Source organism: Tyto alba, unplaced genomic scaffold, assembly GCF_018691265.1.
Source record: "Tyto alba isolate M040663 unplaced genomic scaffold, T.alba_DEE_v4.0 Super-Scaffold_39, whole genome shotgun sequence".
Taxonomy (NCBI): domain Eukaryota; kingdom Metazoa; phylum Chordata; class Aves; order Strigiformes; family Tytonidae; genus Tyto; species Tyto alba.
In genome coordinates this window covers 71,060-84,182 of record NW_024881314.1, presented here as the reverse complement: position 1 = coordinate 84,182, position 13,123 = coordinate 71,060, and the positions used below count along the sequence as shown (strand labels likewise).

Sequence of the window (13,123 nt, the reverse complement as noted above, 5' to 3'; positions counted from 1 at the left end):
ATTTCAGGTGTGAATAATATATATATATATATATAAATAAAATACATAACTCAATATACACAACGTTTCATAAAGAAAGAAAAAGATTTAATAGTATCCAGCACACACAGCACTGATAGCTATTACATCCAGATGCAGCTGCAAACAGTATTAGAGACACTTAATCAAGGACTCAAGCCTGAAAACTGCAGAGACTAAACGTTTCTTCTGAAGTACTATCAGAATAACACTGCGTATCACAGAATAAGCAATATGTATAAATTTACATTTAATAAGCATACGTGCAGTTGCAGTTTCTTTATTCATACTGAGTCATAGAATCATAAAATGATTTGGGTTGGAAGTGACCTTAAAAATCATCTGGTTCTACCCCCGGCCATGGGCAGGGACATCTTCCACTAGACCAGGTTGCTCAAAGCCCCGTCCAACCTGGCCTTGAACCCTTCCAGGGAGGGGGCATCAACAACTTCTCTGGGCAACCTGTGCCAATGTATCACCACTCTCGCAGTAAAGAATTTTTTGCTTGTGTTGTATCTAATATAATCCAATCCAATCCAACCCAATCCAATCTAATCTAATCTAATATTATCTAATCTACTCTCTTTCAGTTTAAAACCGTTGCCCCTCATCCTGTCACTACATCCCCTGATAAAGAGTCCTTCCCCATCTTTTCTGTAAGCCTCCTTTAAGAGTTGGAAGGCCGCTATAAATTGTCCCTGGAGCCTTCTCTTCTCCAGGCCGAACAACTCCAACAATCTCAGCCTGCTCTCATAAGGGAGGTGCTCCAGCCCCACAATCACCTTCATGGCCTCCTCTGGAGCTGCTCCAAAAGATCCATGTCCTTCTTATGTCAGGGTCCCCAGAGTTGAATGCAATACTCCAGGTGGAGTCTCATGAGAGCCAACAGAAGTTGGCCATGCAATCTTTATAGTCAAGATCACAGTAAGACAAAGTGCTCTTAGGTCCATTACTACAGTGATGTCCTACAAAGATGGCCCAAGACAAGGCAAGAAAACAAAACCAGAAACTAAACTCAAACTGTGCCAACAGTCAAGATGCAGGAATCGATGAATACCACACTAATGGCCAGGAAACCTTTTGCTACCCTAATAGGATTTTGGCAAGCTAAAGTTTGTAGGCAGAAGTGATTTATTTATTAGACAAAAATCAACAGAGCTGGAAAAAGATGGCAATCTTTTAGGCATACAAGCCTCCTTTTTGAAAACCTGGTCTGTTTTTCCCAGTGCTATCAATCGGTTTAATGAGAGGGTTTTTTTTCCCCCCCTCTACCTATATAACTCAGTTTGTTGAAATACTAAGCTATCAGTTAAACCACCACTGAAGTAAGTGAACACAGGCACCAGAAAACCATCCAAGTAATGTTGGATGATGATTACTAAAGACTGCACATGCAGTGAGTAAGAATTTGGAAGAGTGAATTCCTCATTACTAGCCCTAGAAAGATGACACAGGCCTTTCAAAGACCTATATATAGCTTTTAGTCACGGAGGAAAAAAACTCAGTCACTATGAATGAAATTAAGATGCATACCACAAATACCCCCGCTTCCTGCTATCCTGGAAACAATTAGTTCAATACATAGGTGGAGGAAAACCAGCAACAAAAAAACAGCCACCTTTCATGTGTTTCACACGAGAATGACTTGAGATTATAATAAACACATTCATTCTGTCAGTAAGTACATCATAAGTTAACATCACAGGACAGAATTGAGTTACCCATTTCAACTGTGTGCTTTTGAAACTCACATTCTCTCTTTTTCATTTCTGCATCATATTCAGCTAGCAGTTCCTACGAGGGGAGCAACAGATACGTAACACTAGTACAATGGTACCGACAGAAACATTGTAGCATCACAGGCTTTTTAAAACACTGTACAAGAGGTCTAATAATTGCATAATATTTCTCTGCTCTAATGAGAATCAGAATGTACTGAATGAATCCTCTCATCTGTTCAATGGTGGGTCCCCTAACGCAAATTGTACAGCAAAGGGGAACTTAAAGAAAAACATCAGCTGAATAGCATCCTTCACAAAATAAGATCAGATTCCATAAACACAGAAGAAAAAAAAAAAGAAGAAAAAAAAGAAACTTATTTTAAGAAAAAAACCCCAGCTCCTTACAGACATTAAAGTTCAATTCCTTTACAGACATCTGAGCATCTGTAATATGTCAAAGACTATCCATTGTTGAAATATCTGAACTTTCTTTTAACTTTTAGAGGAGTGGAAAAGTGCTACCTCTCCCCAGTGCTAAAAGTTGTGGGGTTTTTTGTTTGGTTTGGTTTTTGTTCTTAAGTGTGGGGTTTTTTGGGTGTTTTGTTTGTTTTTGCTTATTTGATTTTTTTTTTTTTATACGGTCACTTTGTTTAGCAAATGGGACAGAACAGTGTTGAGCTATACAAAAAGAAACTGAAGTTAGTTATTTCAGCCTTTTTTGCCACAACTTAAATTTTTAAATATAAAATAACAAATATTAACAGAAGTTAAATTTACATTATAAACACATGAATAAAGGAATATTTATTATTATATACAATCCACTAGAAGCAGTTACTACATCCATCTTCTTATACACACACACATATATACAGAATTAATGGTGATAAACATCTGACCATTTCCCTCTATTTTTGCAGAACAACAATAGAAAGAGTATTAAAGTGTAAAAAGTGGTCATTAATAAACCACGTGAAAAAAGATTTTAAAAGGACATTATAGAGACCTGGCATCACTAGTCTAAGCTTTTAAGCTTTTTATTTAAGTTAAGCAAAACAATTCACTTTTGTTACCAGGAAAAGTTTTGGCTGCAGTCAAGAGGCTTTTAAAGTCAATACGAAACTATAGCCTTCCTGAAAAGTTGTCAGAAAAATACTACCCTGTTTTCCACTCTGGAGATAAAGTGTCAAGAGGGCTGCTGGGAGATATGAAGTTATGAGAAAGACTTCCTCCCCTTCCCACTCCCCCACCCCACCCCAAACTGTTGAATTTTAATTTAAAGGAATATAATAAAAAAAAAAGGGAAAACAAAGATCTGTTGTTACAGGGCTTTACATTTCATCCCCAAGAAAAAACAGTACTACAGAATGGTAATTCTGGTGTGAAATTCCTCTAAAATAACACTGCAAGTTATCTACAGTCCAACACACGGAAATTAAAGACACCAGTGAACACATCACTGAAGTGAAACTCACTTGTCACAACAGCTGATTCACATGCGTACGAAAAACTGTTCGTAAGGAAGCCATGGATTTTCCAGAAATTAAACTGTTGCAGTGAGTGGCCATTCAGGTATCTAGACTGTATTAAAAAAGTATTTTAAAAAGTGTTTAGGATACTCCTTCCAGGAATTCTATTGATAAATCACAATTGAAACACTAAAACAAGAGGATGAAGTCACAAGGGATTTTGGCTAATTGATGCAATATCATTTGTGAGTTTAAGGGGAATGACTGCAAAGAGACCAAATAGCAAGCATGTAAGTTGTGCTTCTTTAAGTTGCAAGTCATAAACAATGGACATACCACAGTGGAGACAAATAAACAAGTTAAGAGAAAGTACATATTAGATGATGTGCCCTTAAGCTTGTGGAACAGCAGTTCTTCAGCTTTATCATTACAGTTTAACCACACAACACAAAATTATAACTTCTAAATCAAGCCAGTTATCAAGTGTTGTTCGAGTGAGAAGTGCTCATACTCCTTTGGGTAGGTTCATAAACTGCCTCTGGGGAGTTTACCATACTGAGGGCAGCGAGATTTGGATTGGCAGGTGTTGTGTACAAGATGTAATCGCCTGAAAATCTCTTTTATCACGTCTACTTATATTACATATTGGTTTGGTTGACAGGCCAAACGAATCATTCTAGTTCTGATGATTGAACACATTCATATGTAAATAATGAAAAGTAATTTTAATATTAAGTACATTTTTACCCAAACACAAAGGAAGGTTGGTTTTGTTCTTTAAAGTTTATCATATATATAGAGAGGTGGTGTAATGCCCCCAATAAGGTATCATAGTTAAACATCAAATTTCACTGTTAGTAAGATTATCCTTTTATGATGAAAAGACAGCAATATAAGAGGCAGAAGGAGAAAGAAAAAACAAAGTGCCTTGTAATTAGGAGTATGATAAAGAATATACATTTACCCACCTTGCCTCAGACTGCCTTTGCTTTCTAGACGCTGACCTTTCCTGCAATTTCAAGGTTAACAAATTTAGCAGTGTGCTGTCTACATAAAATAATCTTACACAATCTCAGATTACTAAACACATTCTTAACAGTTCCTTACAAGAGTCAGCTGCCAGACAAGCAACAGCTACTATACAAGTAGTGCATAATTTTCTGAACTATCATTATAAATCTCATCAATTAAAGCAAAAAAAGGCAAAAAATAAAAGCTTATACAACTACAGCGATGTTAAACCAGAACATTTGAATAAAATAAAAAAAAAATTAAAAATTGAAAAAAGGATTGCTAGATGGCACCACAGCAACACAATATTGTTTCTCCATACTCCTATACTTGTTTCTGACAAGCAAGCTCTCCTTACAGTTCTTGGATTATTCTCTCCATGTGATGTTTCATGTTCACATACTACACATGCTGATGATCTAGGGGACTGTTCCTAGAGCTATAAGCAAAAATAAAACAAATTTACATTAAAGAGCTTCTCTGGTGACCTAATGAGGCATACATATGTAAAAGTTTTTGAACAATAACACAACAAATACAGGCTGGGTGATAAAGTGGACAGAGAGCAGCCCTGCAGAGAAGGACTTGCGGGTATTAGCGGACGGAAAACTGACTAAGCCAGCAATGTGCACTCAGAGCCCAGAAAGCCAACCACGTCCTGGGCTGCATCAAGTGAAGTGTGGCCAGCAGGTCGAGGGAGGGGATTCTCCCCCTCCGCTCTGCTCTCATGAGACTCTATCTGCAGTGCTGGGGCCAGCTCTGGGGCCCCCAACTTAAGAAGGACACAGACCTGCTCGAGCGGGTCCAGAGGAGGCCAGGAAGATGATCAGGGAGCTGGAGCAGCTCCCCTGGGAGTACAGGCTGAGATTGTTGGGGCCGTTCAACCTGGAGAAGAGAAGGCTCCGGGGAGACCTTATAGCAGCCTTCCAACGCTTAAAGGGGGCTACAGGAAAGATGGGGAAGGACTCTTTATCAGGGGACGTAGTGACAGGATGAGGGGCAGTGGTTTTAAACTGAAAGAGGGTAGATTTAGACTAGATATAAGAAAAAAATTACTTACTGTGAGAGCGGTGAGGCACAGGATGCCCAGAGAAGTTGTTGATGCCCCCTGCCTGCAAGGGTTCAAGGCCTGGTTGGACGGGCTTTGGGCAACCTGGTCTATTGGAAGGTGCACCCCTGCCCGTGGCAGGGGTGTAGGCACTAGATGATTTTTAAGGTCCCTTCCAACCCAAACCAATCTATACGATAACTATAAATACAAGATGCTATAATTTCCTAAAGAAAGTCACAATAATTTTTTTTTCTTCTAAGTGAGTCGCAACCAATTTTATCAGCATATGCCATTTCTCAAAACTATACTTCAAAAGTTAGCGGCATACGAAATATAGCGGATCTGTTGAAATGTAGTGCAAGACTTCAACTTAAGTATATGAGTTCCTCCTCCACCCATACTTTTCTGTTGCATAAGAAGAAGTAGCAAAACAAAGGCTTCCAAGCAGAAATCTGAGCTTTTAGATACACTTAAAAATAGAAGCAGCTCAGTATCTTTTCCTCTCCTCCCCCCAGTATTTTTATCTGCTGTGAACAAAAACTGTTTCTCTGAGATACAGTGGAAGAATACCAGTGAGGCCAGCATTTCAAACAAATTTGAAGAGCTGATACTGCTAAGGTGACCAGTAAGTTCTGTAATGATACACTGAACCTTTTCAAGATTTGGATTCATCCCTGCAAGACTCAACAGGCTTGGTGCAGTCTGTTACATGGCCACACAGACTTGGACTGGTATCGTGCAGTTCTGCAACCTTCTGATTACTTTCAACTCTATATTACATTTATTTTATGTAGCTGAATGATGGCTGCATTTGGTTACATAAGGTTGACAGACATAACTGCAAACTACAACTGGATAGCCACAAAGACCTAAATGCATGTTCACTTTCATATGCTGCCAAATTTTGCATTTTAAATTTACACTTCACCTGAATTAATCTGAATTTTATAGCCAACTCTTATGCACATAAATGAAGTCTAACAGAAGTGTTGTCTCAGTGTAGTCTAGACAGGAGCTTTTACTCTTTTTTTCCCTTGTTCATCCCACAACTCTCCAGGGCACGGCAGATCAGAAGATTAATTGCTGTACTGCTCAGTGACTAGTATCCAGCTCAGTGTGGCAAAGAGGCAATGCTGGATATGAAAGACTCAAACTCCTCCTTCCATTCCCAAAGGATATGCTAGATGTAAAATTCCTGAACTGGCTTTAAATGAATTTGCATATGCTCCAGAACCACAGTAACATCAATCAGTTAGTGACCTTTGAGGAATTCCAGATCCATGTCCAGATCTCTTCTAATAACTAAAAAAAGTTATTTAAAACTTATCTAGCCATCTCTATACTATAAATGCAGTTTGACCCAGAACAGTTGACAGCAGTTACCATTTTAAACAGAGAATAATCCCAAAGATACTGCTATATCTGAAGACAGTAGTTATATTAAACAAGAATAATGTACAGACAGATTTCAAGAAATAAGCATTTATTTTCCCTGCTCCCCCAGGTTTAGAATCCTGTAAAGAATAAAAAAACATTAGCTAGAATGGTCAAACTAAATAAGTACGTTGCTTTAGCTATCTTCATCTTTTAACTGGTTGTATTAGTCATAAATCTTGGTCCTGTGACTGGATATGCCCCACCAGATTTTTTTCCTTCACAGAGGTCTATGAGAGAAGGTGGGACAAAATGTTTTTAAGAGAGCACAAAACCAACTCCTGTCATAAGATTAGCTTGCAATGGCTTAAAATAGTTCAAAGGCTAAACCATTTATGTGGAAACCACAGCAGAATATAGCAACTAATGTCTAGTAACCTTGGATAATATCATTGACAATGGTTGATACCATTATTATTTATCTCCTCATATACAAAGAAAGCAAGTGGATCTGGATATAACACGCAGGAGACATATCACAATACTTTCATATTTATCTCATTTCCCAGAGGTGTTTCAGCACTGAATAAAAAGCATTTCCCTCTGACAAATCCTTTTCTGCTCCCCACACTATGTTTCCCTTATAATCATATAATCTCTACCCAGTCATATTGTCTCCCCAACACACACCTTTATGTAGGGACACGCTGTATGTTTAAGAGCATCCTCACTTTCACTTAATGCTATCCTTTCTCTAACATTGCCAGAAATCAGACAAGTCATTGTGAAAACCAACATATAGGTGTAAATATAGCCTGAGTCGCTTCTTTTAGCCCTCACTGTTCATTTTCTAGCTGTTCCTCTGTCAGAATAGATAATCACATTTCCATGTTCAAAGTGCTCTCTACTGTATGATGTTACTGCTTTATCCCAATCCAAATATGTCTTAGAGAGGCTAAATTTTTCATTTCCTGCATATCTATTCTAAGGAGGTCATATCCCACCTGCAAAACCATTCCAGCTCTAATTTATGTTCTTCAGTGTGCTGTCAATAGTGATAACGAAGTTTGCGTCTTTTTATTCTTTCCTTGACAAGCATTTGCTCCACTTTACCCAGTTGTACTCTAAGATCACTAATCTCTGCTGTTTAGCATTTTCAGATGAGTGGCTATGACATCATATTGTTCTAACCCTTTATCTCTCCCCTAAAATTCTTAGGTTATGGACAAAATCTTCTTTCATTTTATTAAGTTTTTCATGCTTGCCTCAGAGTTGCTTTCTGACATCTTGCAGCATTTTCTTTTGACACAGGAACTGGCAAGCAGGTAGCTCTTTCCCTTCTTTCTGTTTCCACTGAAGGGCATCATTTAGCTCCTTCTCCTTGTGAAACACTACTATAGATCTGAAACAGGAGCTGACAGAAGATAATTAAGACTGATAACTAATACAAATCAAGTATCTCAACACTCCCAATTGATTGCATAGCTGATCATTAATTACCGGTGAATTTTAAATTTAAATTATAAAGTTTCCTGGACCATCAGGCATTGGCCACTTCTAGAAGCAGAATTTACTTTTATTTATAGTCCTGCATTGTCCAGGGGTAAGACTTCCCTACTTAGTTATGAAATGCCACTAAATTTTGGGGTGGGAAAACATAATTTTCTCCTTTCTTTATACAGATTGAAAACAGAGGCATAAAAAGATTTAGTAACTGTAAACTGCATGCATACTTCTCTTTTCTTGAAGACATTTATGAAAAGTCAAGTCACAGTCCAGCGTTGTCTTACATCAACAATATTAACTGCTATGTCCCATTTTTCATGTTCTCCCGCAATTACTCATAGGACTACAAAGCTACTGTTCTGTCCACAGTTAAATCCACCTTGAAGTTACTTTTCAGAATGGCCAACTGGGATGGGGAAATAGCTGTATTTCAGTAACATATTAAATGTATCTTTAAAAGTAAAAAGAAAACAAACAATATAGATGTTGTGCTTTTACTGGTAAAACTGTTTACTTGTTTCACTTCCATCTCTTCTTATCGTTTATTCTCCTTATTTGCCTCATATCTATTTATAAACTCCATAGAAGAAACAGCATTATTTCTAAGCACTGTGGTTGCTTTAAAAAAAAAAAAAAAAAAGGTAATTTCTGCTCAGATCTCTCCAGAGCTTTGGGAAAATCTCTGGAGTCAATACAGCTTCTCTCACTGTACAGTATTATTCTGTGTCAGTGGTTACACATAATCCCATCTGGATAAGCGCAGAGATGCAGAGAACAAATCAGACAAGCATGCCTTTCAAATGGTGGCTCTTTAATCTCTTTAAATGAAACAGAGATTTCCAGATCAGCAAACATGAAGCAATCTCTCTATGCTAAAGGATGCCACAATTTAAACATAATTTTTCTTCACAAACAAACTACACAACTCTAATTCTCCAGGATTAAAAAATGAGTCTCTGATCATTGGATGTGACAAGTATAAAAAAAATTCAAGTGTGATCTTCCCATGTACACTGAGTAACAAACAATGCTAGAGGACACAATGATCTGATGGTCTTTCAGTTCTGCTTGCCTAGATTCCACATTTATCCCTGAGGCAATTAAAATAAAATTGTGTTTTCTCCTCATATACCACACATCTTGGTGACAATCTTCAAATCATGCTACAGTGTAGAAAACAGAGTAAGTAGTATCTTCATTTGGGTAAGCAGAAATAGATTTTTTTTTTCGTGTCACTGTCATGGATATTCACGAACACTACACTCTACCCTGCCTGTAACATGCAATAATAAGAAAGATTTGTTCTTTCTGTATCTTCCTTTCAGCTACTGTTTCTCCAAATGCATCTCATCAGATGACCACAGTTATAAATATTAACTAAATTTGACTTCTTCTCCCCCTCCACTCCAACCATAAACACAGTAAAGATTAAAAGTGCTTATGAAATGCTTTCTGGACTTAAGGCACTGAAAGAAGCTATGGTCAGTCTACACCCATTAAGGTATCAAAATACTTTTCTAAGTGCCCTTTAAAAACCTGATGTATGCTTCATCAGCTAAAACTAGCAATACGTTATTAGACAAGACCTTTGTGTAAGGAATCAAAAACAAGACCACAACTCCAGGCTACTACTTCCTTGAAATCATCAAACTGAAGTCACAATTTCTCTTGGAAAGAGGTGGTTAAGAAACAACCTCTCTCTATAATTATCTTAAAATTAAAAGGCACCACACAGTTCCCTATAAAAACAACCTTCCTTCCTATCTCCATATATCTCACTTAAATTAACGGCACCAATAAATTGAAAGTGGCATTCTGAGGTGAGTTTGGGCTACATATAACATCGGAATCATTAGTTTCATATAAAAATATGAATGAATTACCCTTCTTGTAATTTTAAAATATTGTTTTCCATCACAGAGAGCTGTATTTCTTAGAAATGCAATTTAATAGGAGAGAAGGGAACATTTTGCCTTTGATAGCAGCAGTATTTATAATTGCAAGTTATTTTCAATAAGGACCATAATGGAAATAACATTGTAATTTTAAATATAAATCATACCAATTGACTGGATATCTTCCAGTCAAAAGAAGAACAGTAAACCTATATATGACAACAGTAAAAGATGATTTAGGAAACAGCATACATATAAGTAAGAGACAACAACTTACAAGAAGCACAGCTTACCCATACAACCTAAACAGCAAAGATACCCATTACAATCCAACCACTTACTTCAAGCATATCCAGACAGAGGCAATTGATAGGTACTCCTGTTCCGCCATGTAAGGGCCTAATGAGACTCATATTGTCTCTCTACCAAAGGAAAATGATGGCTTGGCTGCAAAACACACACAGTTGAATGTGGCTGCTAGATCTGGATTTTGCAACTGTTACTACTAAAATGCTAATTCAACAACAAGAAGTTAGATGCCATACCTGAGCTAGTCACTTTTCAACCAAATAAGGAGAACAAGATGATGCTGAAGAATGTTTCAGAGTAATACTTGAGAACCTTCAGACTTCCATACAACCTCTATTTGTCAGAGATGTGTAAAGATTTAAATGTAATTAAAAGTATAAAGAAGCTATACTTACTTCTCTCTTCCTTGTTATCCTTATCACATATCCTTATTGTACGAAGAATATGTGCATAACAGACCAGCAGAGCTAACAAACCAGGATTGCTTCTCTTCCTTCCAAAACTACAGAAAAGAAGATAAGAAATAAAATGCCACACAGCCAGTATGTTACATATCTCTAGCCACAACTGTTTTCCTTGATGAAGCAGTGACAGAACCAAGACCACCTGAGTATTAGCACTGCTGTTTCACTATGTGCTGCAAGTCATAATGAGACAAGCAATCATCATAGGCCACAACTTCGCTGTTAATTATTTGTGCCATAGCATTGTTGAAAAAAAAAGAAAAAAACAAAAAGAAAAAAACAAAAGAGGAAATCATGTCAACACAGTTCCAAGAAAAAAAAAATGACAACCAGTGATACAATTAGCATCACTTTTGCGCTGTCTCTTTCTTTACTGCTAGTTCCTGGTTTGCTACATACCTTTTAAGTAAGGTTAGACATATAAAACAGCCAACATACATCATCCATTATTCAATCTGATCAGAATAGATAAAATATAGCAGAAGTTGGGGGACAGGATAAGGACCTATAACACACAAGAGAAACCTGGAATGTCAGGTACTGAGCAGGGACACACCTCTGGCAAAGTATGGGCTGGGCTATGCTGCAGGGCACATGATAGCCTGATATTAGGCTCCACCATTACGCAGGACAGACAAGAGTAGAAGGCATAAGGGACTGTGTAAGTAAAAGACAAGGTATGGTGGGAAGAAACAATTGCCCCTGTTACTGAGAAATGTGTACATATTCTAGTGTCCAGTAATGTAAATAGAGGGCAACACACCATAAGGAACACTGAAACTGAGTCCCTAGAGCAAATATCCTCAGAGATGACAGGAAGGGACAGCCACATGGATGGAGGAAGGGAATTGCTCGATCAAGTACCCTGCAGAATGAGAGGTTAGTACACCTTAAGTGCAGAGAAGGAGAGAAAGACATAATCAAGTGGGAGTAAAAGAAAACTGCCAGTGGAACAACCAGCAGACAGGAAGCAGATCCCAGGAGGAAGGGCGAGAAGTCCTGTGGAGGGCCCAGAGGGTCAGATGCTCTGAGGCACAAGAGCGGATGGCAGGAAGACTGCCGAGGTCAACCCCCTTAGAGGAAGGCTGTAGAGAGGAGCACACGGTAGCGTAAGATAATGCTTGGGACTCAAAGGCAGCACAGAAGGCACCTAGTAGCAGGAAGGGTGCAGAAAGACGGCGGGTCCCCAGAGAGAGAAAAGGGTGCAAGATGCACGGGTGCCGCGTCGGAAGCTCTGAAGGACAAGCTGCGGCGCACCGCGACGATGTGCAACCGCCGTGCCCGCTGACGGCGCCGGCGCAGCAGCCCGGTCGCGGCCCGGCTCCTCCACGACTGGACCTGCGCGTCCCGCCGCTCACGGCTGTAGGCCGCGCCTCACGGGAACGACGGCGGGCAACGCCTGTCTGAGAGGCGGGACCGTCTCCATGGGAACCGCGGCCCCTGCCGCCCGGCCCAGCGTTGGCCCCAGGCGGGCCTGGCGGCGAGCGTCGCTTGCGCCCAATCCGTTCACTCGCCCCGGGCCCTAGCGCCGATCCACTCAGCACCGGCCCCGAGGCTTTCGGCTCCGAGCTGCCTCCCGCGACAGCCCTCGTTCTGTTGGGGCTCGCCAGTTCCCCAATCTGCCTCCCTTTTTGCTCAGCAAACCAGCGCTTCTTGGTTCTTCTCACTGTATTCACTTCCAGGCACCCGGTATCATATTCTCCTCGTGTTTTCCCCACTTCATCCTCTCCCTTAACACACAGCAGCTGCCCCTCCACGTTGTGTGAACGTGTGTGCATGCCTTTGTAGCCCCGGTCTCTTTCAGTAACATCCTCTTCTCCCAAAACACAGCTAAAACTTGTTTCATACTCTCAAATCTCTTGTTCACGTGTCTTCCCATATATTTCGTTTAGCAGACTAGTATTAAACAATTTATCCCTAATGCAGATCAGGAAAGAGAACCTTGGCCCATTTCAAGTGCTGTTAGGAATGGGAGCAAACAGGGAACAAACTTCCCATTACCTTCTAACTCTCACTGCATCAAGTGAAAAAATTTAAAAAGCTTGTAGAACAAGCTCAGACCAACTGCAACACAAGGTCATGCAGCACAGGTAAGTAAGTTCTGCTACCAAGGCATTTAATTATTCAAAAATGTATCTATCAACTAAACCAGACTACACTGTCTATGTGTGACTAAGCAAGACGTAACACATGAACTCAACATAAAGCATGATTTTCCCTTAGTCACTCTAGATGACTTGCTTGTCTGGAAGTCAGGAGGCAAATTTCCTGTAATGCTCTCTCACTTTTTTTTTGTTTCTAGATT

At 39.3% G+C, this 13,123-nt stretch overlaps 1 protein-coding gene across 1 annotated transcript in view; it reads right to left on the bottom strand.

Annotated features, from left to right (window-relative positions):
- The window catches only part of CCDC57 (coiled-coil domain containing 57), a 43,294-nt gene extending 30,698 nt beyond the window's left edge, over positions 1-12,596 (bottom strand). The window contains exons 1-3 of the mRNA XM_042802296.1: positions 12,197-12,596; positions 10,750-10,781; positions 4,177-4,217 (exon numbers count right to left, since the gene is read on the bottom strand). Coding sequence (XP_042658230.1) covers positions 4,177-4,217; positions 10,750-10,781; positions 12,197-12,596 — 473 coding nt within the window. The remainder of the gene's footprint in view (positions 1-4,176; positions 4,218-10,749; positions 10,782-12,196) is intronic.
- Between the last annotated feature and the right edge of the window lie 527 nt (positions 12,597-13,123).